The following is a 26,058-nucleotide window of genomic DNA, read 5'->3' as shown; positions in this document are numbered from 1 at the left end:
TTGAGCAGAGGTCCTGGTGTGGCTTTGGAGGAGGGAGGCTTCCTCTTATTGCTCCTTACTTCTGCAGTATCACAAAAAAATATTCAGCCATCCCAGTCCCCAGGAGGGGTTCAGGCCCCCTCGTTCCACAGCGGAGCTTAGAAACACCTTGTGTGATAATGCTGCAAATAAAAAGGCGTGTTTTGCACGATTTGCTAGCTAAAATGCCATGCTTTATACCTAAGTAAGAAAGCTCAGTGATGTTTCATAGCACTATTAAAAGCCAACCCCACCTTTCTCAGCAGGAAGGAAAAAAGACAGTAGCCCAGATTTGGGCAGGGAGTCACCAGGTCAGAGTTAAGCTTCTAGGCAAAACCTCAGCTCTGAGTTTCCTGGTCCTCAAGCGTTTCTCTCTCCCAGATCCCACATTTACAAGTGTAGGCTGGTGTATTCAAACCAGAATGCCTGTCAGCTCCTGGCCCCATCCCACAGCACCTCACTGTGGTCCCTTGCACACCCCTCAGACCTCTTTGCATGGGGCAGACCTCTTTGCATGCATCTCAGCCATCCCTTTGCCCAAGAAGGCATCAGACCTCTGCACAATGAGGACTTCAAAACGCAGCTTAACTCGTAGCAGGGCTCTTCCTGGGTACCACGGTGTGGGGCAGACCCCAAGGATGCAGGAGGATGCATCTTTGGGGTGTGGGGATGCTTGGGGAGCGCGGCGCCTGCGGTGTCCCCGGGCTGGAGGTATCACACACACACACACACGCATCCCCACACCCACACCCCCACAGCGGGGGCTGGCTGCATCCCGGCTCCTCCCCCGCTAAGAGGCTCAGCGGCGGGCAGGGCAGGCGCTGCCCTCGCTCGGTGCCGGAGGCAGCGCGGCTCCGCGCCGGGCACCAGCGCCCCTTCCCCGGCCCCGGCCATGCCCCGCTAAGGTAAGGCGGAGGGGGGCGACAGGCTGCACCCAGGAGGGACCGGGGTGAGGCCGGGGGATGCTCCGGGTGGGGTGCGATGGGTGCAATAGGGTGCTATAGGGGTGCAATAGGTCGGGGTGAGATGCAACGGGGTGGGATGGACCGGGGGTACCCCCGGCGGCTCTGCATGGCAGCGAGCCTGCTCCAGAGCCCGGATCAAACCTGAGGAAGGGGCTGGGTCTGATGGGAGTGGGGGAGACGACACGACTGCAGACCTGGCAGAAATGCCCAGCAGCCCCGAGCCAGCTCGGCTCCTGCAGCAGGGATTACTGCCTCGGTAATTTCTAGCTGCTGCTTAATTTAGCTTGGGTCACCCAGCAGTGAGCTGGGGTGCGGGGCGGGGGGGATAATTTCTCTCCTGTGCTGCGGTATGCATCCCCCCACCCCTTTGCTCCACAGCCCTTTCATATTCCGGGATATGGCTGGAAGTGCTTAGGGATGGGGAGAGGCTGTTGGAGATGTGCCTGCTGTACAGACCCACTGGCGGTAGCACAAGACCCCAAGTGCCTCCCCAACCCCATCGGTCCCTGGACCACCTCACCCTCTCCCTGCTCTGATCCAGCTCCAAACGCACCAGCCAGGTGGTTAAAGCACAACCAGCTCTCAGGCAGCTAGTGCTGCTCTTCAGAGAGCAGCAGGAGTTTCCCCTAGTTGCAGCACAGCACGGCTTGTGTGCAGGCTGTGTTTTGGTGACGTGTCCCCTGGGTCACACCAGTGCTGATAAGCAATGCCCAGGACCTTCCCGGGCTGTTTAATTAGGACCATCCCTGGGCAAAGAGTGAGAGCCAGCCCGGGACAGGCAATTCCCACAAAGCAGTTTGCATTTTGCTGCCTGGTTTGGGAGTACAGTGTTACGAGCATAGGCTGTGCTGGATCAGCTGAGCACCATACCGAAGAACACTCCCAGGCTTTCCTAGGATAGTGACAGTCATGATATCCTAACAAAGATGGAACTGGCATCTCTGGGAAGACTGGGGTGTACGGTGGAGGACCTGTCTTGTAGGCAGCACGGAGGGAGAGTTTGAAAGGCAACAGGACAGTGGGTCTAAGATTGCTTGGTTGGCCCTGGCTACTAAATCCCCCCTACAGAAGGAACTGGCAGAAACTGGAGGTGGTCTTCTCATGGTCCCAGGCTGTTGTGTTGGTGTGAGAATACTTATCTCCATAGTCCAGGCAAAAGGATGTCCAAGAACCGACCCCATGGCGTTAACCTGTGCTTTACATCAAGATGTCGAGGACGTGGCTTGTGTTGCAAGCTGAGTCCTCTCCCCTCCTTCTCCGCTGTATGATGCTATGGGTCTTATCTCAGGATAAGTCCCAAGAGTGGTGGTGTGAAGGTATGGGATGGGTCTGCAGCTTTGGAATGAGCTTTGCCAAAGCTTCAGAGAAAACCTGCATCCCTGTGAGATCCTGTGTGAATGACCCCCCCATCCTGTGTCTAAACTATCCCAGAGACAGCAGAAGAGGGACAAACACAGGCAAAACCCAGGACAGGACTTCCCTCCTGTTGGTTGATGGTCAAAATTGTTTTCACCTGTGGCTTTGCTATCTCTGAGCTCTGCCAATTTCCAAATGTGTTTGTTTAAATAACTTTTAATGTTTACATTGTGGTAATGGGCTTGTGACAAAAAGCCTTTCTTTTCCGCCTGACCTTGCTGAAAGCTTTGTGCTTCTGTAAAACCAACATGCAGGGCCAAAGTCTCTTCGTGGGCTTTTTGGGGTGAGACTGGAGTAACTTCATGAAGTTACAGTATCTCCCCACTGACGCCAACATTTATGAGACCTGAATGTGGCCCAGAGATGAACCTTTTCTTCCAAGGCAATATTATTTCTAACTCATTTCCCCTCCTCAGAGCTGTTGATTCATCTCACTCGCTATTAAGTTTCTGCGGACCGGGGGCTGCTGTACAGTGTTTCTGTCTTACACTTGCTAACTTGTGACTTCGCAATCCTTGGGTTGCCATGGAAAGGATTATGTTGTGATTAATGAAGGCATTGTCAGCTCATAGCTTTTTTTTTTTTCTCAAAGCCTTTCCTGGAGCTGCAGAGAACGGCTTCCAAGCCCGGCAGAAAGGGGCTGACGGGAGAGGTGGCTTCAGGCACTCTCAGACTGGGGCATATTTTTGGTTGTCCGCACTGACACCATGCTGCCAGGTAGCAGTTGCTCCCTCCACTTGCTGTCAGATCAGCTCTGCTGGTCCCTTTTCAGGGTGAAGAAAAATGGGGACTTGTATTGTTCTTTTGGGGCAGAGCCAGAGTTTTCTTGCTCCTGAAGCAGAGTGGGACAAGTGTCTCTGTACCAAGGGGCTGGCAGGATGTGGGAGCAGCATGTAAGGGAGCTTTGCACCGTGAAATACTCCTCTCTGCTAGGCAACATGCAAGGAGAACCTGATATGGGATAAGGCGGAGTGTTTGTGACTACCTGGTCCCCCAGCCAAGATGCTGTGTAGAGCCAGACAACCTCTCAGGATAGGACTGCGCCATCAGTGTCCATGCTCAGGCTGTCCATCCATCCCCAGGTAGGACCCCCAAACCCCACTGTGCCCAGAGCTGTGGACAGAGCCCCTGCTCTGAAAAGCTCTTGCAGTCAGGATATTGGGGGAGAGCAGAGTACGGTTGTTCCCATTTCACAAATGGAGTGTAATATATGGAAACCCAATGAAAAACAGGCACTTGAAGCAGACTGAGTGCCAAATGAATATAACAAACTTCAACATCCAAAGCCAAAAATCTCTGGGGATCCCTTCATTTCTTAGCACAATCAGCTGAGTCCTCCCCAGGCCTGCCCAGCCTGAGCAGGTAGGTACCAACTCCCACATCAGCCCAGCTGGGCTCTGAAAACCTAGTCCTTGAACCCAGTTCAGAGCAATTGCAGAAAAGCACCGAGCTCTTCTTGGACCTCAGTCCTAGCAAGTTCCTTTTACAGCATGTTGGTTCAGCTGCTGCCATCCCCTTTCCTGCATTTAACCTGGTGTAATAACCTGGTGTTTGCCTGGGGCACAGATGACCTGAATACAGTTTCCACATCCAGGAAAGGAGTTCAAACTTGCGCTTTTAGTTGATTATAGACTTAGAAGCTGCCTTGGGTGGAGGTTTCCACTGCTGTTGTTGCTGCACAAGCAGCCTGGCCTCCAACTTTAAGATGTGTGGAGGAAGGAAGACTTGCAAGAGGACATGCCCGAGGTTATGCGGAGTGTTGGGAAAACTGAGCCTCTGTGAATCCCGGTCTTGGTCTCTTTTCTGATCTGACATGGTGGGAGCTTGCTGGGGGAGGCTTCACCCCAGGAGACAAAGCCACTCACCCTGACTTTGGAAATGGCAAGATAAATCTGGGCTCATCACAGAGATGGAGAGAGGATGGGCACAAGGTGAAGGTTGGCAAAGGAGGATAAATAGAAAATGGCAGGTATCTAAAGTGCCTGGATGAAGGCAGCTGTCAATGGTACCAGGTAAATACTTTTAGGAATATTATAGTTTAGTCTCATAGTGCTTTCAGGTTGCAGCTGTGAAATTCCTTCCACCTGAGAGGGCTTTGCAAATGCTGAGCAGGACTCAACTGCTCAACACACATAGGGGAAAAATGCTCTGAGCCCTACCTGGGCTGTGCTAGACTTGGGACCAGGACCCATCCTTGGGACCAGGACCCATCCTTAGGACCAAGCCCTTGTGTGTTCCCCAGGGTATGTCATTGTCCAGAGAGCACATTTCGCTCCTCTGTTGACTTATTTCAAGTAATCCAAAACAAAAAAGGCAAAAGAGGTGTCATTAGAGGATGACATTTCAGTCTTCAAGGTGAAGATTTTGGTCTTCAGAATGGAGAGTGAAACAGCATTGCACCTTTGTGAGTCCCTGGCATGCCTGCAACTGGAATACTGTGTGCTGTTCTTGTCCCTCCCTCCCAAAAATGATGTAGGTCAGCTGGAGAGGATTCAGGGAAAGGAAGAACGGTGAGAGGTCTGGACCAGCTTCCACATGAAGAAGGATTGTTTAGTCAAAGACTTCAGACTGGAACAGAGATGGGAGGAAGATATGTTATAGAACCTGGAAGATCATGCTTGAGCAGTGAAGGCAAAAATAGAATTTTCCTTAATTTTCCTTTGCAATATAAAAATTAAGGAGCATCAGGTAAAGCTAACAGAGATGAGGTTCGAAGCAAAAAAGAGCTGACACAACCTGGTATCTGCAGTACTCATTACTGCAGGACCCTGTGGATCTTAAAAGTATTGATGGGTTAAAAAAGCACTTGGAGAAATGTGTTGATGAAAAGCCTCTCGAAAGCTATAAAATATATATATATTAAAGACAAAAGGTACCCTTCTTTGGCTCTAGAAGTTCTTGAGCTGCAATTTATTAGAGTCTGGGGAAGTATTATGGAGTACTGTCACTAAATATTCACCCTGCTTTTATACTGCTCCCTAGGCATCCTCTGTTGGCCACTGTCAGAGAAATACAATAGATGGGGAGCCCACAAGCTGGATCCAGTCTGGGCTATTTTATGTAGAGCTCATGAGCTCATGCTTCCACTCACAAAGAGTTGCCCGTGCCCTGAGATCCTCCTTGAAACAATTCTTCTATTTGCCTCGCTGCACTTCTTAGCTGTCTTGGGGAAGATAAGGTGTCAGCCTCATCACTTCTGTAGCAGTGCCACGTGTCATGTGGGTCAAGGAGAATAAAGCCTGTTCTCTTCCTTTTTGATTGAAAATACTTTCATGCCGACAAATACAGAGAGGAGCTTAATGAGATTTCTTGCAAGTTCTGTTTCAGATCTCTTGTAGGCTGTTAAGGAACTGCCACAAATCTGGTGATCATCTAGATCATTGCTAGAAAGGCCAGGGTTTGCAGGTGGTTTCCTGTGCATCCCAGTGCTGACCCATGTTGTTGTTAGGCTGAGGTCTGCTTTGCAAGTCAGCAAGGTAGTTTTCCACATGCCCAGTGTGTGTTGGTGTGGGGGAGTTTGAATTCATGCTGAGGGGAGAGGCTGGGAGAAGAAAATGCTTTGCTTCTTGGTGGCACCTAGTTCCCAGTCTGGGTAAAGGTCCCACTGGGCTCATGTGGGATCAAAGAGCTTCACAATAACAGTGGGGCTGAAAGGGAAGGAGGGGAGCAGCCACAAACCATATCACCTCCCACATTCAGAGATAGGGTCCCCTTGCCTGGCTGAGGCCCTGCATTAGGACAGAGGGGTACAGCAAGCACACGTTGTAGTGCATTGGAAGGAGCCCCACAAGCCTAGCTAGAGCGCATCAAACTTCTGCCTCCTACGTCTGAGCCTTTGGGAGTTTTCCAGCATCAGTGATGGTTGCCATTACATTGTGCTGCCCCAGCTATTTCTGTCCTGCTTCCTCTCATCCCTCAGTCTTGCTGGATCAGTGCCATCAAGGCCAGCAGATTTACCCTGGGCTGAGATGAACTCTAGAAACCACCCCCCACACACACATGCTGGGTTTGTCTCTCCTACAGCCTGCCCAAGGTTTCAATCTGGAGAAATAAAGGGGGTAGTTATTTCATCTGTAACCTCTCTGCAAGAGCCTTTCTCAAGCCCATTGAGAAGCTGCACGCAGACGGCTGTCAGGGTGAGCAAGATGATCCCCGTTTGCTCTTCAGCTCCTCTGCTCAGCTTCTTGGCTGCCTTTAATCCTGGTGGAACAACAGAGCCAGGATAACCTGGACTTCTGTGGTCTGTCTTTGGAAGTAAAGCCTAGGAAAAGGTCAGGCATAGCTGGCTTTATGTGGGGCTTTTTTGGATGCTGAAGTGCTGCAAGGGCCCAGGGCGGTCTTTGGCACAGACACGAGGAAACATTCTGTTGCTGGAATTACTGAAAGTCTCCGTGAGCTGTCAACGGTGTTACCGATATACATCCAAACATGCGCCCGTGCCAGGCTGGTGGTGCTACAGCATCCTTGATCCAAAAAAAGGATGGACAAAACTCTCCAACAGTCCTTTAGGATTTCCTTTCAATTCTGCAGGCTTTCAGATCTACCGACTATCTCGGAGCACTTTGGGTGCCAAGACACAGCCTGCCCAGGGATCAGGATCCAGAGCAGGAACTATTAGACCTTTTATGTAATTCAGTAAAGCAGTACACGGAGACTTATAAACAATTAATGAGCAGGTCAGCCCAATCTGCTGTCACGCCAGGGAGGTCTCTCAGAGCAGGTATACTGCAAGGACACCATCCCTGCCATGTAAGAAATTGCTTCTCTCCAGCACAATACGGGGAAAGCTTCACCTGGCGATTCCACCAGTGCTTATGGGTGATGGAGCAGGTCCTTATCCCATGGGGAGAAGGGTTTTTGAGAGTGCAGCTGTGTTACTCCAGCAAGGCACTAAGGTTCTGCTTTCCCCACTGCTGAATGTCATGCCTGCACCCAAAGCATCAGGGGGGAGACAAGAGAGCACCCAGTGGTCTTGGCCAAATCACTGTCATAGCCATGTCAGCTTGAGATACCATGATGGGGCAAATCAGGACTGCTGTTCATTCAGGTTAGTTGTACCAATACAGATTAGGGTGGTGGATAACAGAGGGTCAAAGCTGTTTGGGCAACCCTACCAGTCTTAGAAATAACTCTCTGGATCTCCCCCAGTACCCTGTTACATCTGTTTTTTGTGCATGGCAGACTACTGATTGGAGTAGCAAACCAGGTCCTGTCCTCCCAGCGCTGAGCTCAGCAGTCAGAGAAGATATTAAATAAAAAGGGCTGGAACAAAAGTCAAGGTTTTCAAGTGCAGCTGTGATGTTGAACTCAGCCCAGGGAGTGAGACTTGTCTCCAGGAAACACCCATTTCTTATGTGTAGCTGAGAGCAAGTCACAAATAGCAACAGCCACCCCTTTCCTTGGAGGAATAACTCAAAATACTGCAAACAAGGGTGGGAACGGAGCAGCTGGTTAAAACTGGAATAAATTAAGTACCTGATTAAAGCTGACTTGCTCATCTAGTCTGATTTCCATAGGAAGCAAGGCTTGTGTGGTCACACTGCCTCTCTCTTTAGATGTGTCACCTAATCACGGTAGTTTGCTGACCAAGTTCACTTCAAGTTTGACAGAGCTGTAGCAAGGAAACGAAGTTCCTAGATACTTCATGAGAATACGTAGGCGAGCATGGGAGAAATCTAGTGCCCTGCAGCATGTTGCCAGCTCCCGTTGGACACCAGCGAGTCCAGGTGGGGTGAGAACGCTGGTCTGGAGAGTCTTCTTGAGGGACTATGCCTTGTTGACCATCAAGAAATCTTATTAATTGGAGTTTCCTGGTTGTCAATGAATCTTTTTTTAGCTCTGCTGCTCGCAGAGGGATTTCTATAATTATTTCTGGCTTTGCTCTTCACCAGGTGGGAGCTTGGCATGGAGCCAAGTCACTTTACCTTCTGGAGCCCATCCAGGCTGCTTGGGGGTGCAATGATTTTTACTCTGTCTGTGCAACTCTTATCATAGAATCATAGAATGGTTTGAGTTGGAAGAGACCTCAAAGGCCATCTAGTTCCAACCCCCCTGCCATGGGCAGGGACACCTTCCACTAGACCAGGTTTCTCAAATCCCTGTCCAACCTGGCCTTGAACGCTTCCAATATGGGGCGTCCACAGCTTCTCTGGGCAACCTGTTCCAGTGTTTCACCACCCTCACTGTAATTAATTTCTTCCTAATACCTGATCTAAATCTACCCTCTCATATGCACTTTAGTCTAACTCTTCTTTGGCAAAGACCAATAAGCATGACTTCAGCTCAGCAAGATGACCTCCTTGAGAGCACAGAGCATCCCATGTGCTGAAGCACATCTAGCTACTTGATAGGCCGCCAAAATGTGAAGAGCAATGGATGCAGCACCAAACAGCCCCTGTGACTCAGTTTCCTGAGCTGCAAAGTTAGTATAACATTTTGCATGTGCAGCCAATGAGTCAGGGAGTGTCTGTCCCCCTTTTCATCTGAGCTATTACAGGGTTGGTGACTCCCAGCACTGCCTCATGCTGCCCTGAGGGATGCGATGATGATTGCACCAAAGGCACCCTGGAAGGGCAGAGCAGAGTCTCTATTTAATTTTTGCAGTTCCTGTTCAAGCAAAACACCCTCTGGAGTCATCAGGAGTCTTAGCAGGATAAAACAGGGCTGGTATCTTCTGATTTGAACCCACTTAATCCTACTAGTCCCTGCATTTGGAGGCTGACCCCAGCCTCTCTAAAGGGCTGTCCTGCATTTCTCCAGGACCATGAGAGATAAGAGGATAGTTTCAGGGCAGGCAGAGGGAGGATTTCACCAAAAATCCCAGCAAAGGGGTTCCTGCTGAGAAAAAACCTCACAGGATTATAAGAGCTTGCAGAAGCCCTGCTCCAGCCAGCACTAACAGCACTGAAAGGAGAAAGACCACACAGCCGAGGCCAGACCATTAGGGACCAGCACGAGTAGAGGGTAGGACAGCTGCTTATTAGGAAAATTTATGGACAGGGAAGAGCAGGAGAGCTGCCTTTATTAAAGACATTTTGATCTGGAGTCATAGGCACAAACTTGGGTGTCTGCAAGAGGCACGTTGCACCTTCCTGGTTCTCCTGCATGACCTTGGGGAGAGTCACGTCCTCCCTCCGTGCCTTAGTTTCCCTCTGTGTGAAATGAGGATAACATCATACCCTCCTCATCAGTAGGCTGGGATTGGTGAGGGAATAACACAGCATAACAGCTCACTGGAGTGATTACCAAAACAGTGGCTGCAGTAAAGACTCTTTTTAACTAATCTTTCTATAGCAAAAAAAAGCAGCAGTGGGACAGAGTTGGACTGAGATTAGTCTGGCGTTCAGATCTTACCTCTTTCATACGTTGCCCAGCTGGTGGCAGATCATCTAGAGACTGTTTTAAAAAGGAGCACTTCATGGGACTTAGAAAGCGCCCAGGTACCTAAATCCCTCTGAAACCACTTCAGGAACAAGCTCCAGTATGTCGCGGGGCAAATCACCTGACACCCCATAAATATCCTTTTAGGGGTCTGGTTCCAGCCTGCATTTGGGTGCAGTGCTCCTTCTCCTGTCCTCTGCCACGGAGCAAGGCCTGTGGTCTTGTAGATTCATGAGATAGAAATCTTGGAGGTCCAAGAAGATGATCCAGTTCAATCTCCTTCATAATATGGCCCAGTTATTCCTAACTGGAGCCAGTAATATAGGATTGGCCAGAGTATGTATCTAAGGGATATAAATATATCATTCTCTACAGGGTATATATACATGTATACCGCCTTCCCTTGGATCTTCATGGTGGTGTTCTCAGATTACAGATGCAGTCTTTGTAGCTGCCTGAGCAATACAACCAAGGATTAAACCTGCATCTGAGCTAAGGGTTAATGGCAGTGGTTCAACTGCAGGGCTGGCAGAGCCCAAGTGGATGAGAAGGTTGCTGCCTCCAGATCCTGGCCCAAAACAGGACATGCCACACATTAATCTTCTCCCAGATTCATGCTTTCCTTGTAGAATACATCAGCCTGAAGTCAACCACAACACCTGTGTGTATACTTTGGTCTGTCAAGGGCAGAGCTTGAGCTGCCCATGAAGGAGCAGGTCCATGGTGACCACACCAACACTTGTGGTCCACTCAGGCCAGGCTAGTTGGGGTTCCCTGAGCATGGGTGGGCAGTATCTGAGTTCTGATCTTGGCACAGTGGTGTGTGGATGTCCTGGTGTGCTCAGGACCAGCAAGGGGGCTTCCAGTACAGCCTAGCACTGTGCAGGACAGCCCTGCTCCAAGGAGGAGAGTCTTGAGAGTATGTTCATATGCTGAATCACCCTCAATTTCAAATATAGACTTCATTTCTAGTTTGTTCTTGTCATGTGCCAGGCCACATGTGTAGACCCTAGCAAGACTGGACGTCCATCTATGGATAAAGAAGAGATGAAAACAGATTGCAAACACTGTTTGGCCAATGTGTAAGTGCAGCATTTTGCCTAGATCAGCTCAGCCTGCTAGGTCTGGATTATGCTGAAATTACACCTGACCACTTTGCAAAAGGATACATTATTTGATTAATTATTGTGGCTGTTGAAAAATAGTTGCCGGTAGAGGCTGGTGCACAAAGGGAAATTGCCCTTCTCGGAAGGCTGTGCTGAGAGCTCTGCAGCGAGCTGGGATCGGATGCCACCGTGGTGCATTGTTCTGCTCTGGCTACCTGAAAGCACAGGGAGGGAGAAAAGGTCAGGTCTTTTGTTCAGCTTCTCTACCTGCTGGGCTTTTGGGAGGGATTGAATGCAGGGCAAATCTATTGAACTTCCTGCTAGAGGCTTAAAAAATTGATGCCTGCTTCCTGACTACTCTCAGATGAACAGAGGCTACATATTGATTCTCTGACTCTCCAGAGGAGGGAGTTTTCTGTGGTTTCTTGCTCTAATGTAGACTTTTTGGCTGGGACTCATTCAGATGAGATATCTTTCTCAGTGGCACTGCTACCAAGACCCTTCAAATTGTGGTTTGAAGGCCAAACCAGTCCCACAGAGTCAGCTGAGAGGTCTTTTGGCATATTCCCAGTTGCTCAGGGAGCACAGGAATGGGAGAAAGGAGGGGATATCCAAATGAAACCAGCCATCTCAGGCTTCCTTGGTAGTCAATGGGGAGAAATAATGCTGACTTCTCCGACTGACGGAGTGAATCAGTTCTTGGAAGCACCTGTTTGTCCCCATAGTCATGGAGGTGATCTCGGTTGACTTGATCAAATGCTGTGTCTTCATCTGAATATCTCAATCCCAGTTTGGGTGTCAGATGGGACTTAGAGCACAAAAAAAAATTGATAGCTACGAAGTCACCTAAATGACAACACTTTCACCAGTGAGAGGACAATATGTGCTGATTTGGCGTGGAAAGCCACAGAGACATGTATAATAATGAACCCCATTCTAGGATTTGCATGCTTCTGCCTTACTCCATGGTCCCCAGGCTCATGTGGATAAACAGCAGTGACAGTGATACTAGCTCCCAGCTCTCTTTTCATCTGTGCACGTGGCCAGGAGGAGGCAAGAAAATGGTCAGGCACTGATTTGCACCATTCCTAAGTCGTAAGTACAACGCACAACAGTCACTTGGCCTTGTGGAATCTTTAGCTTGTGTCTTGATCTCTGTTTAAAATCACATCCTGCTGTCTGTAGTGGTTTTGGTTAGTTTTGTTTCCTTTAGTACTGTGAGTCATGTCCTACGAAGACACGGCGTCAGCTCGGAGTGTTGCACTCTTGCATCCTCTGTGTAGCTGAACGCACACGTGGTGTCAGCCTCACTGGGGAATTGTCTATCTTGTCCTAATGCAAAATTTGAAGGAGTTTGGGTAACTGTGTGGGGAGATTGGTACTGGCATGCAGAGGACTACACAAGCTCTGAAAGCCTGCAGCTGGAGCTGAAAACTCCATGGTCCTTTGACTCACCGGTGCGGTGCTTAGCAAAGGCGAACAGGACGGCACAGCTTGGAGCTGTCATTGCGGGCGGTGATTAACGCCTGCAGCTCCTGGGGGAGGAAGGCACCGAGGATCACATTCCTTTCACTTGCTGTCTTTTAAAAGCCTTCACACCCAGTCTCCGGAGAGATCACCACCTCAGCATTTCGTGGCATCCCAATTCTCGGCTTGTGGAAATCAGCACGGTTGCACTGACGTCAGTTGTATCTCAATCGTTTCACACTGCCAGGGGTCTGGGCAGTGAGTTATTTTAGCTGGGTCAAAAGAAACAACAGTGTTTACTTTTTTAGCTGATCCATAGTTAAACTGACCAACACGGAGAGCTCAGGACTATGGAGACTCAGGATTAAGTGATCAGTTTTCAGGGAGAACCCATGTTTTTCAGAATCCTTCTGTTATACCTGAGGTCCATTAAAAATCAGGCCCTGATTTTGACTGCTGAAGTCTTTGGCCAGAAACTCTACCTACTGCACAACCCCTGACACCTCTCTCTCACTCATGTTGATTGCACCCTATTTATTGGTGGTTTCAGTTACGAGCATCATTTCCCTGGGTTTGAGTTGCACTTGCAGAGTGACAGACTGCGGTGCGCGTTAGCACAGCACTTTCTTCCTTGAGCTACTTGCATGGAAAAAGACCCTCATGTACAGAAATGCAAAATATCTGTGTATCTAATGCATCAAGGTTGGGTATTAGGAAAAAATTCTTCACCGAAAGGGTTGTCAAAGTGGAACAGGCTGCCCAGGGAGGTGGTGGAGTCTCCATCCCTGGAGGTATTTAAAAGAAGGGTAGATGTGGTGCTTGAGGATACGGTTTAGTGGTGGACTTGGCAGTGACAGGTTAGTGTTTGGACTCTATGATCTTAAGGGTCTTTTCCAACCTTAACGATTCTATGATACTAAGACTGCTCCCACCCTGGGCTGTTTTGCTACGGTAAGCCACCTTGGCACCTGCAGTCTTTTCTCCCTATAGTTATCTGACTAATTGATTAGCAGGTTGGTTGTGTTCTTCTGTGTAGAAAAGGTTGTTTTAACATCGAGTAGCTGGAAGTTTCTGGGTTTGGAGATCCCAGATCTGCAGGACGACCGGAACATCCCTTTTGGAAATAAATAAACAAACAAAATAAACAATAACAAACTACCAGGTCTCCCTGGGAACGGCATCCGCCCACCAGAAAGAGAAGCCTGACGGGAGTACCCTCAAATCTAATTAGTACCTAATCCTGTGGCTCTCATCACCATAAGGCTGACCGCCGCAGGCTGTTGTTTGGTTGCACGGTGTTGCATCCATGGCTAGGCACTGAGGAGCCTTTCTGAGGATCCAGGGCTTCACGATGGATCTTTACCCCCCGACTATCACCTATACCTTTACGTGTCAGCTTGCAGCTCCCCTTAATCCCTCTTTTCCCCTCAGCTGTACAGGTAGCTGGACCCGCAGCTCACAGGGAGGTAATTCTTTACACCAAAATGCACCTCCTGGTCAAAGCAGCTATTTCTCTGTCTTCTGATACCAGCATTCGCTGGAAATCTGGTGGCCACTCAAGATCTGATCCAAAGGCTGTAGGAAAGGCTTTTCTTGACTTTTAGTGAACAAAGATCAGTTTTTCAAGGAAAACACTCTCTGTCCTGATCACCTCCCAGAGCCTGAAGGCAGGCCGTGTCACAGATGCACCAGTCACATGAGAAATGGTAATTCTAATGTTTTCTGCAGCTTATTGCTGTTGTGACCTGCCGTGCTGAGGTGACGGCTTCCTCGCATTCCTCACATCACCTGTCAGCATGACCTCAAGCTGATCCGTCCCTGCGGAGGCGGCAATTAAGACATAAACAAGGGAACTTTCTCAGCATGGTGGCAGGCGGCGTGCTGGCCAGGCGGTGCTCGCCGTGCCCCCACATCTCCATCACGAGAGTCTCATACTTGTGAAAAATCAGGGAGTGCCATCCCATATGTGGAAAAATCAGCAAATACTCTGGGTGAATTCCTGTTGCCATTGCATTCAGGGCAGTACTGTTGCTTTTAATGAGAATGCATCTTTTCCCTACATTATAAGAGATGATACGTAACAAAATCAGAAGACTGGATTTTACTGTCTGTGTAATCTGCACTGGAGGAGTTAAAAATCATTATTTCTTCTTGCAAGGCTGAAGGTATTTGCACCACAGGAAGGTAAGGTGTAAGTGAATGGCCATTAACACAAATGTTTCAGTACAAAGCTCAGAGAGGGGAGATGCTCGTGTTTTAAGCAACATCCCAGTAGCTAAACCTCTCATCTAGAGAGACTCAAAGCCTGGGCTTTCCTCCACCAAGGCAGGGGTTTAACTCGATTTTAACTCAAGGTTTAACTTGCCTACCTCTCAGCAAGACCTGGACAGCCAGCCTTCACATAGGCTTTGAGGGCAAACCTGAGCAGATGGGAGAACTCGCCTTTAGTGCAGAAAAGGAAGAAAATGGGAGGCTACAGGCCAAGGAGACAGGGATGTCCCAGGGAGCACTAGATGTCAGGAGATCAAATGTATCTCAGATTTATCCAAGATGGGCTCAGAAACCACGGCAGGTGGTCTAAAGTTCTTTCTGTGAGAGCCTCTGTTTGGTTCATTGAAAAGCAGAGAACTGATGGGAGTAGGCTGTAAGTGCCTTCACAGGGAGCAGACACCAGATGCTGAAGCTCTGGCAAACCAGCAGACACAGCTCGTACCATGAAGAGGGCCCAGCCTGGTATCAAAGCAAGGGCACGTGCCTCTTGCAAAGGGTTTCTCAGGCATGGGGTGTCATCCTGGCCTCCCTCCACTCCATGCCCTGGTCACTGCTCCAAGCCAAGTGGTCCATGAGACCCTGGCATAAGGGAAGTGGAGGTGCAGCCATGGGGTAAAACCCTGGCACGTGGGCCTATCTGTGGGATCATTTGTGGTTGGTGAGACATGACTGGCCTCAGCTGGGAAGCTGAAGGTAAATGCAGATGAGGAAAAGATACTTCATTTTAAGCACTAAGGATGATTTGACCTTTGGAGCTAATTACCTAGAGAGGTAGCGGGTTGTCTCTGTTGAGAGCTTGCTTGTTGATCAAGCTAGCAGGGAAGACACTTGTTACCCAAGAAGAAAATGATGGCTGCCATGTTCAGACTAATATCTTCTGACCTTTAAGCCCTGGTTCTGATTCAGGGCTCTAGGAAGAATGCAAAAATACAAATTGTCATAGCTTCCCAAACATGCCAACTTGCAGCAGGACAAAGAGTAGAAGGATTGGTATGTAGCGACGGTGCCTACTCCCTCTCTGCTTGCTGTCATGCACATTCAACGGTTAGAGATCCCAAAGTCAGGTTTGTTAGTTTAACCTCATTCAAGAGCCATTGTTTTTCTTCCTGCTCTTAATCTTTGTTTTGGTAAGGACATAGGCGCTTGTCTCCAAGGCTGTATGTCTGACCTTTATATTCACCATTTCTGAGATGAACAGTAAAATACATTGCAAAATCCTTAGTTTTTCGCAGATCCCTTGCTGGAGGGCAGGTGGTGAAAGCAGCAGTGTGCAGAGAGCATTGGTGTGTTAAATCTCTCTGCTCAGCTAAGGTGATACATTATGTGTCTGCCAGTCAAGTAGATATAAGGCAGTGAATCAACAGCCACCTCTCTTTTGGGTTTGTTTTTTTTTCACACTATGAAGTGCCTAGGGTGGTCTACAAAAGACAGGCTCTCCACCAAGCTGGGTGCAGAGGGCATAGGCTGTCACTGAATGTGAATGCACACGCCCCGTAAATTAATTATTCATTTTCTTCCCTGCATTTGCAGGCAGGAAAATCATGTGGGACATGGAACTTCAGGAGAAAGGAACAGAATTTGCATGTAGAATGAAATACCTGAATTTCTCCTAACCAACGCTTAATGAGCATGTGTTCTGGAGGATTAGCACTGTGGAGTGATCCCCCAGGCACTATGGCCGGTCATGTGGTTGGACTCCGGTCCTGAAAGTGCCAACAAGGAGCACAGAACTGCCAGTTAAACAGATTACAGTAGCAACCCCCTGCTTTGCAACTGCAGGATAATGACTTTGTCCATGCTCCTCAGGCTTTGTCCCTCCAGAGTTGAGCTCTGTTGGGCTCCTCTTGCACCTGGGGTCTCTTCAGAACCAGCAAGAAAGCCACAGGGCAGGTTGATGTGGTGGAGACCTTGTGCTTCAGTAGAAGCACTCATTGGCTTTTGTTGACCACTGCTTGCAAGCAAGTGGCAGGTATAGCTCCATGTCACGTACCTCTTTGCATCCACAAGTAGTTTAAAGGATCTTTTAGCACCTTCAGCCTTACCCCACTGCCTCCCTCAGATGCCCTGTTCAGATGATGCTCAGCTAGTGATGCCCAGAAAGCTGCAAAATGAATCAAATTTACAGAAAGATACACTTTCCAGAGGGGTGCCTTTGCGTTCTTGTGTTATGTGTGAGTGATTTGGGAGAGGTGCTGGGTACCTTTTGTTTAGCCCAGCTCATTTCCCACAGCACAAGCAGCTGTAGAGCTTCACATAGGAGATGAAGGTGCGAATGAAGTCCCCTAGACTCACCTGCCAGCAAGGACTGGAGGGTCCAGATGGCTGCTTCATTCCACCAGGGCTCCCGTGATTAGCTGGCATCTGATCTCCCTGGTGCTTAGATAAGCCCAATTCTTCTTACTGATCCCTGTGGGAAGAACAGAGGACAGTCCACTGCTCCCCTGCCCTTCTGTTTTAGGGTCTTCCCTGTTGAGCAAGTGGTGGGAAAAGCTGGCTGCCCGTTGTGTACAACCTCCCTTGCAACAGCATTGTAAGCGGACTTACAGAGCATTGACCAAGCAGAAGCCTGGTGGCTTGGGCTGAAGGATAGACCTTTAGAAAATAATACATACATAAATAAATAAATAAATAAATAGAAAACCAGAAAAAAAACCCACAAAAAGCTCTGGGTTCCAAAGTCCTGTTCAAAGCAGACTCTGCTGGGTATGTAAATACTCCTCCAAGCCTGGCACAACACCTATTCAGCATGACCACAGGCTGGGCTGAGCAGGATGCCCATGTACAGGGCAATTTTTATGCCGGGAGCCAAGCCAACCATGTGGCAGCGATTTGCTTCAGCAGCAGGAGGATGAACGGGCTGAAGGAGCAGTTCTGAGACCTGAAGCTGGTGCTCTAGCTCAGTCTGTGGAAAGAGATTCCCCCTGTATGCTTTTGTAATAGGGACACCCAACGGGACAAGCTCACCTAGGCCATTTGGCTGATAAGAATGCAAATCAGTAATGACCAGAATACTTAGGGACTCCCCTGTTGGGTGAGATCTCTGTTTTTCAAAGGGGAAACTGAGGCAAGGAACTATAAGATTACTTGTCCATTGCAGATGTCCTTCAATCAAGGAACTCAGACCGCTACCCCACCCAACGTTTATCACTGCCCCTATGATCATCATGTTACAGACCTGGGAAGGACCTCTGGGGAACCTCACCCAGTGCCTGCTCTGAGCCAAGCCAAGATTTTGCTGACTATTCCTGGTGGAGGAGATTCATCAGCATCCCTAGGCAGTCTGCCTCAGGGCCCACTACTTCATAGGGTTAGAAAGCTATTTTCAAGCCATATGAGTTAAGGAGACAAGGAATAGTTTGATGAGCTACAGAGAAGGTTCAAACTGAGGATTAGGAAAGCTGCCCCACAGGCTTTCAGATATTGAAGCGGGCACGTGATTTTCCACCAGTCATCTACCTTCTAGAAAAAGCAAAATTAATTCATTAAATATGGTCTGTGGCCAAAATTTGTCTAGTGAGTATTTCCTGATGAACAGTGATGCTTTGGGTGCTCTTAGGACACCAGTTTCTTTCCTGGGCAATGCAGAGGGATCATGGAGATGGTTTCAGTAGCTGGATGTTTTCCTTAAGGTGGTGAAGGCACTTAGATGGCAAATTCCTACAACTTCCAGTGGGGTAGTTATCCACCTTCAAATATGTGACTGGTAAAAATGTAGAGGCGGTGCAGACAGCATGGTCAGGAAAAGGGTAATAATTGGAAATACTGTTGGGCCTTTGCAGTCCCTGCAGGAGCTAATAGAGATAAATCCCACCATTCTAGCTAGGATGGGAAGGTCGTGTTTCCCACTGCAGCTGAGAAGCTACAGAATATTGTTGACCGTTGGACTTGATGGTCCTAGAGGTCTTTTCCAACCTTAATGATTCTTTGAATATTCAGGCAGCAGGGTGAGCACTGAAGACTAAATCCAATATTACTGAATGGGATGAGTGCAGTTCCTACTGGAAGGGAAGAGATATCACTCTCTTTGTCATAAGGACAGTGTATTGGGACACTGGGACAGGGCATTAGCACTCCCTTTTTTGCAAGACTGAGCGTGTCCCATATTGCATCTCTTTGGGACATCTCACCTGCAGATGGCTGAGGGCGGGGGTGGGAAGACTTTACTATTCCCTCTCATCCCCTCAACAAATGTTCTCCTTTTAGTGAGAAAAGCACACACACACAAAAAAAAAGTATGGCTAAAAACTGAAACAAAATCTTTAGGTTTGTATGACGCGCCTAGACCGCTTTGTCACTGTGAAGGGAAATGTCTTGCGTCCTGCAGGATCATCTTTAATCTTCACATGCCCAGTGTCTCATGAGGGTTATGCCTCTCAGATAAAGTGCATTTTTGCCTGCCTTTTAAGGCATGAGAGTTTTTACTATACCAGAAGATATTCTACATCATAAATATAACAATTGCAATTGTCATGTTTCAAGGATGACTTGGAGATTAAAAGCTGCAGAAATGAAATTCTTTGAAAGCGCTTTTCTCGTACACACCAAACCCATTTAATGCTGGGAGCACCACACATCAGCAAGCACAAACCCAGGAGCAGCACGTGACTTTCCCACATAAAAAACATCTGTAAATCACACAGAGGTATAATTTGCACAACAGGTAGGAGCAGAGTGTGGAGATACTCTGTCCAACCCAGGTATTAGTTGCAGGCTATGGTGGAGGGCTCGGTATTTTCTTTCCTCTCCTGAAAGCAGTTTTGATAGAACGATGACAATCCATCCAGTCTTATGGCCTGTAAGGACACGCCCCCCCTTCTCCATGTGCTTTAATTTGTACCACGAGATCTGATGACACATGTAATAAATCAGCATCAGTCTGTTTGGTAGGTTAATCCTTGGGTAACTTTCTAAGACTCAGTTTACAAAATATTACTTGCGTAAGAAAGCTGCAGTCCCGGTCTCATTCACCACGGTGCAGGCATTAATCTGGATGTATTAGAGGATTGTCTCTCACTGCCTGGAGTTAATATTATGAAAGTGTTGGGAGTTTAAGTGCTCCTAGCCCTCTTCCACAGCTGCATCTGTCCCTGTAGGGTTGGGACAGTCCCTGAGCTGGGGTCTATGAGTCAGGTTGTCAGTTCATTAATTGCTGATTTCTTTTGGTTTAGGTCCATTCCTGGCGATCGCTGATGTGTTTATACAGGAACCATGGTCATTCTACGACAGGTAAGAGAAGCATTCCTCTTTTCAGCATTTCTGTTTTTACTCCATCACCCCAAGGACTAATAAAAGTCTTTTTTTGGGGGGAAGGGTCAAGTCAGGCTATTTTTATCCTACTCTATTCCCCTAAAAGGACTGTTACAAGATGCAGAGATACTCATTAGCCTTAATCCTTGATTGGCTTAGAGGAAATAATTGCTCTGTGTGTGTAGTCCAGATTAACCTCATGCGATGTTCCACTTCTATTTTCTCATCTGGGATGGCCCAGAAGCTGCATGTGAGTCCTGGATAGGCAGAATAAAAAAAAAAACCCAGCTTGCTGCCTGCTTTGAAGAACGATCTAGTCAAGAATTGATTTTCAACTTCCAGGAACAGTGCTGCTTTGGTTGTGTAAAATGGAGTCCTTTCACACATTTGAAAAGAAATTAAATTGAAGAATAAATTGTATGGCAGGTCTTGTGTAGATTCTCAAATAATTTAGGGTTTTGAATTATAGTGTTTTCCTGTGCCTAGGCATAACAAGTCTCTCTTGCTCTCAGCTTCTGGGCTGTCTCATTGCCATGTCTCACCCGAGAAGGACTGACAGTATTGCCACATGTGCTGGGTTGGGGCTGCAGATTGAGACTCAGATATGTCAACACAGTCAAGCACTGAGGCCATGGAGCAAATCTACCCAATAGTTTTGATTCAACTCTGTGTCTGTCTTGGCAAATATGCGTTTGGCTGCAACTGGGCAGAAAGCTCTGGACCAAAGAAGCCACATGCAGGAGCTCACATTGTACCAGTTTATACCAGTGACAAGAAGAGGTGAAGATAGATTTGAGGGTGGAAGGAATGTGCAAGATCTCATGGAGCAACCAAAATGCTCTTTACAGTACCCAACAAAGACAGGCTGCGTTTCGGTAGGGGAGATGAGGAGGTTGGTCCTCCTTCCAAACGGTTCAGAGGCATTGGCCCCATGTCACAAGCTCTGACTGACGCATTTTGCGATGCCAAGGAAAACAAGTGTGGAAATTAAATCAAACTAAGTTCGTATGCTAATTTGAAAGCTCAGAATAGCAGTTACGGCTCTAAGAAATACCCTATAACCACTCTGTCTGGGACGATATCTCTCCAGGCTGCCCGTAACGCCTCTCTGCTGGAGGCTACCCTTCTGTGGTTCAGCTACTAGTTCATAGTCTTCTGTATTGGTCTGAATTCACACTTTGCAGAACTTTAAGCAAATAGACCATCTTCCTAGTTACCCAAAACCAAGGTGTCTCGTCCTGGCAGAGAAGCAGGGTGTTTCTGAAGTCATTTCCTTCCCACCTGTCTTAGGGTAGGATGGATCTCCTTTCTGGAGATGTCTCTCTCCCTTGTCTACCTAAGCCCCAAGCAGGACTAGCTTAAGCACTTGACATTTACATGGAACCAACTGAAAATGGAGAGCTGTGGTGCAGAGACATCGTTCATTCTTCTGTCACCTCTGCTATCATGAAAGTAACTTAGAGCAAAGGGGACAAGGAGATGGCTCCAATTACATCATCAGGGCACTTTATGCCATCCATCTAGATGTAATTAGCCAGTCCCAGGATCTAGTCTGGGATTTGGGTCCTTATTAAAATCTCAGGATGTGGTTGGTCTGGTGTGAGAGCGGGGCTGAATTCTTGGGCGTTTACCTCTCGGGTCTGTAGTGTTTCAGCAGCAAAGCTGGAGCAGAGCAGGGGTGAGGTTGCCCTTATCTTAGCAGATGAGGTGTTATTTCTAGGATGTTACAATGGAAGGAAAAACGTAGTGGTATTTCTATACAGGAAAGCTGGATGCTGGAGAATAAACCTGGAGCCATTTGTGATTGATGTGTTTGTATCACCTGAGTGTTCAAAGCCTCCAGGCAGGTATTACAAGAATCCTTAACAACAAAGCCTTAATATTCAGTGTGCATGTTCTGTCTCCTGTAGGCTTTTTTAATGAAGGTACTCAGCTGTTTTTCATATAAACCTCTTTTAGTTCATAAGGACTGGGTATTGAAAGTGTATAAGGAATCTCCAAGTGGACTCCCAGAAGTTATAAACAATATTTGATATATTACTTTGGGATTAAATATTCTCATTATTAAACAAGAAAAGCCCTAGCCCCCTAAAACAACCTGCAGTTTTCAAAAGGATCTTCCATTTCTTGCTGTTCTTGATAGTTTTGAGACTAACTCTCCCTGTGGGTTCAGATGTTGAGTGGGTGCTGACAAATATCAGGGAAATAAGTTTGTGTAGAACTTGTTGCTTAGTGCAGACATCTCTCTGCAGCACGGATAAGGTCAGCAAGGACCCCTCCGTAATGAAAAGAGGGAGGTTTCCCAGTTGTTAGCAGATACAGGCTGTTTCTGAGGGCACTTTATACCAGCTTACCCTATCGAAAGGTTCAATCTGAGTCACACTTGAACCACATTGCTCTCTATGGTCCAAAGTGCTGCTGTTTATGGTGGTGCTTAATTGCAAGTAGCAGCAATATATGTGTTTTCCCTCCTTCAGTTTTGCTGAAAGATTTTAGGAACACATCTACGCTGCTTGTGATCAGAACGACACCCCAGAGAGCTTTACCTCTGTCTTGTATTTTTATTTTTTTATTTTTGAATGTCACAACATGCTTATGGTTCCCCCCTCCCACCCCTTTTCCCCTGAAAACTTTCTCTAGCAAGATCAAGCAACAGAGCAAACCACCACTCAGGTGAGATCAGCGCAGGGCTTTTGGCCCCTACAGCTTAGTTTTCCTGTCTTTACCCAGCTATAAATCCAGGAATTTTGAAGATGAGCCTGTGGAATCTCACCCGTTCCACTCTCCGATCAAAACAATTCCCACTAGGATCTCCCTTAGAGGTTGGCTCTGGGCAGCTGAGCTTGGAGGGCGGTGCATCGCTCCGAGGAAGGAGGAGAAAACGCACAGAGCTCCTGCCCTGTGTCTTCCACCCAGTAATTCAGAAGAAAAGCCAGTACTGTTTCCCAGCAGGGGTCTGCAGGGAGCCAAACTTATCAGCTTTAGTCACTAGCAAATTACTCATGGCAAGTCCATTTCTATGCACAAAGAAAGGGAAGAAGATAAAGGAGGGCTTCCTAAATCCCTGCCTTGGCAGCCTGACAAGTTCGTTTGGCTCTGCCGCACAGCAGCAGCTCGTTCCCGCATGTTCTGTCTTTTATTTAAAGCAGAAATGTTTTTAGAGCGGGAGTGGAGACCAGGAGGGTGTGGTGGCCCCGGCCACAGATGACCACACAGCCTGGCGAAGGGCACATCGCTGCTCCAGGGAGAGGGCTTTGCCAAGGCCACCACTGTCCTGGTGGCAAATCGCAAATGTTTGCTGCTTGCCACGGGGCTGTTTTTGCCAACTCCGTCTTCTCACTCGTGTAAGCAACTCTTGTATAACCTAGTCTTAAAGCCAAGGTTTCCCAGTGCTGCAAATTTCCTGCTGCTGGGCCAGCCCGGCAGAAACCAGAACCACTTATCTGCTGGGGAATAAAACAGACTTGGCAGAAGATTGTACCTGTAACACTCTGGTCTGCTGACCATGTCCAGACCATGTGAGGAGCTTTGCTGCTGTTATGGGTTTCCTCCAGTCTCAGTGGCCTCCCAACCTGCTCCTTATAGGAGGTTATAGGGAGAGAAGTAGAAATAGGAACGAAAAGCAACAGCAGAGACCTAAGCTAAGCAGAAAAAGGAGACCAAAGCTCAGCCTGCAATGAAGGTCCTGAGGAGTCAAACACTGTGGATGTCTCGTACTATAAAGCTCTTTCTAGTTTGACACCAGGGCAAGGAGGGTGTTTCTAACTAATCTGAAGCTTTGGAGAGGCCAAGGCTTGGTCAGAGACCTCAGCTCTGCTTTGCTGCCTTGGCAGTGCTCCTGGTGGCATGACTCTTGGGGGCAATGCCAAAACCTCGCAGTTTCTCTGCAACCATCTGTTCTGCAAAGTCTGTGCCCCCTCTGGCATTTCTTTGAGCATAAACCCCCCTGCTTCAGCTTCAAACCCCCAAAACCAAGTCCTATAGAAATGAGACTGTCCTTGATATGTTCATGTCTGTGTTTTCTGAGGGTAGTTGTGGCTTCCTGTTCATGTCGCAAGACTGGGTTTTAGCTAAAATTGTCCTTTCCCCTTCTTGCCATTTCTCAGGCGTTTGTATACAAAGCAACCACTTTCCTTCCTAGCCTTGAAATTGACCAAAATCCTACAAAACTCTTTTTTTTTTTCCCTTTGTAAAACAAGCTCCGCAGCCTTCTGGTGATGGTAGCAGCCCTTTCTGCACCTGCTCCAGCTTAATTTCTTCTTGCTAAGACCAGAATTGCACATTGCACTGCAGGTGAAAGGGATTTGTGCAGCTCATTAACAAGCAGGAATAGATTTTTTGACTGCCAGCATTTACAGAGACTTGGTTTGATGCTCCAGGAGGTGTTTTCCCTTGGTAGGAGTAAGAATAGCAGAGACCAGGTTTTGCAATCTTTCAGTCCGTTCACAGGCATCTTCCAGCTGGGCTCTGTGAGCATCGGTTTTACCTGGAGCTGACATACACTATTTTGGGTGTTATCCGATAATATGCATTCAGCTTTGCTAAGTGATTCATGGCGCTATATATTTTGTTAGCAAGGAGGAAGGGGCGGGGGATAAAACCAGCATTATTGTAGGTCTTCTCAAGGCTGATCTGTAATCATGTTATTATAAAAAGCAAAGTGTAAGTCCACTGTTTGGATTCTCTCTCCCATAAACACTGAATAATTTAAGTCTTCTCCCATTTATGTCTTATATCTGTCTGATCTATGAGTCTGAGGCTTCCCTGGATAGCTGTAAATGCAGCAATGAAAAGTCCAGTGCAAGCCAACCAAAGGGCACATTTGCATATAGATTGAAACATGAATCGTTGGGAGCCATTCATTAGTTGCAGTGCTCAAGACATTTGGCATTTTAACAGCCCTCTGCATCAAATCCTTTCCATCAAATTTATGGGACAATTGAAGTGCTGGGGTAGCTGTGTGCAGAAAATGAAGCTGCAGGCTAGGGAGATGTTCTTGCAGTGCTATGGCTGCAGAATATAAATCGCAGGGTGTCAAATAAAGGTAGAACGAACAATCTCAGCCCTGGTGTGGAGATACCCTGTCTCTTAGAGTGCCTGTCTGAAATGCACTCGTTCCTGCTTTCTGAAACCTTAGACGAACTCCCAGGATCTATCTTCCCCAAAGTATATGCACTGAAACCTTAATCTATTTGATCTCAAGATAGAGAAGGCTTAAAGTGAGAGTTGTTATGTGTGAGTGAGCTTAGTTTTGCTTCTCTTAAGAGGCGGTAGCAAAATACCCAGCCAATGGGACATTCATCTGAGGGTAGAGGAAACTTCAAAGGACTTAATAACAAAATTTACCCTAAATTAATCTTGGCACCTTAGGTGTCCCCAGGGAAAATCTACATCCTCAGGACAGCTCTTGCAGAGCAGTTCACATATCATCTTGTCTTCCTGATGATAACTTCTCCCTGTCTGTCACAGCCCTTAAAGACGGGATTTAACTTGCTGAGGCTTGAAGTCTGGAGCAAGAAGAGAGAAATTCAGCTCTTCAAATCACCTCTTTCTCTCAAGCCCTCCAGCTCATCATGGCCTCAAGTTGCACCAGGGAGGTTTAGATTGGATATTAGGAAAAATTTCTTCATCAAAAGGGTGATCAGGCATTGGAACAGGCTGCCCAGGGAAGTGGTTGGGTCCCCATCCCTGGAGGTATTTAAAAGATGTGTAGACATGGTGCTTAGGGACATGGTTTAGTGGTGGCCTTGGCAGTGTTAGGTTAATGGTTGGACTTGATGTTCTTAAGGGTCCTTTCCAACCTAAATGATTCTATAATTCTATAACCTGATTCTGAAGAAGTTTCACTGATTGTATATGTTTTCCGTGAAGAAAAAAGCCTGTAATGAATCTTGACCCTCACATGGCCGTTGTGCACCAGCTGGTGGAGCTGGGGGCTGCCAGTCCTTCTAGCAACCCCTTTGCAAGAGTGAGGCTTGGGGAGGGAGGTCAGAAGCGCTTCATTCCCACCCAACCCCATCACACCCCACATCTTACCCTGCTGCTAGGAATCAACTCAAGGGTTGATTTCCCTTGGTCCCCACTCCAGTTGTTGAGCCTCTGGTTACTGCTTGTAATGGGAGGAAGCATCTTCATCCCAGCTGCAAAAACAGAGCAGAGCAAAGGATATCCCGTCCCATCCCCACACA

The 26,058-nt window shown here is 47.7% G+C and overlaps 1 protein-coding gene across 4 annotated transcripts in view; it reads left to right on the top strand.

Annotated features, from left to right (window-relative positions):
* The first annotated feature begins 824 nt into the window (after positions 1-824).
* Positions 825-26,058, top strand: part of MYO7A (myosin VIIA) — a 103,894-nt gene continuing 78,660 nt past the window's right edge. For all 4 annotated transcript variants that reach the window (XM_064441507.1, XM_064441505.1, XM_064441506.1 and 1 more), the window contains exons 1-2: positions 825-923; positions 19,792-19,849. In XM_064441507.1, the coding sequence (XP_064297577.1) occupies positions 19,832-19,849 (18 nt within the window). In that variant the 5' untranslated portion in view covers positions 825-923; positions 19,792-19,831. The remainder of the gene's footprint in view (positions 924-19,791; positions 19,850-26,058) is intronic.

This window comes from Phalacrocorax carbo, chromosome 1 (genome assembly GCF_963921805.1).
Source record: "Phalacrocorax carbo chromosome 1, bPhaCar2.1, whole genome shotgun sequence".
NCBI classification, from domain to species: domain Eukaryota; kingdom Metazoa; phylum Chordata; class Aves; order Suliformes; family Phalacrocoracidae; genus Phalacrocorax; species Phalacrocorax carbo.
The sequence above is the reverse complement of the archived record's forward strand: the minus strand, read 5'-3'. Positions and strand labels throughout refer to the sequence as shown.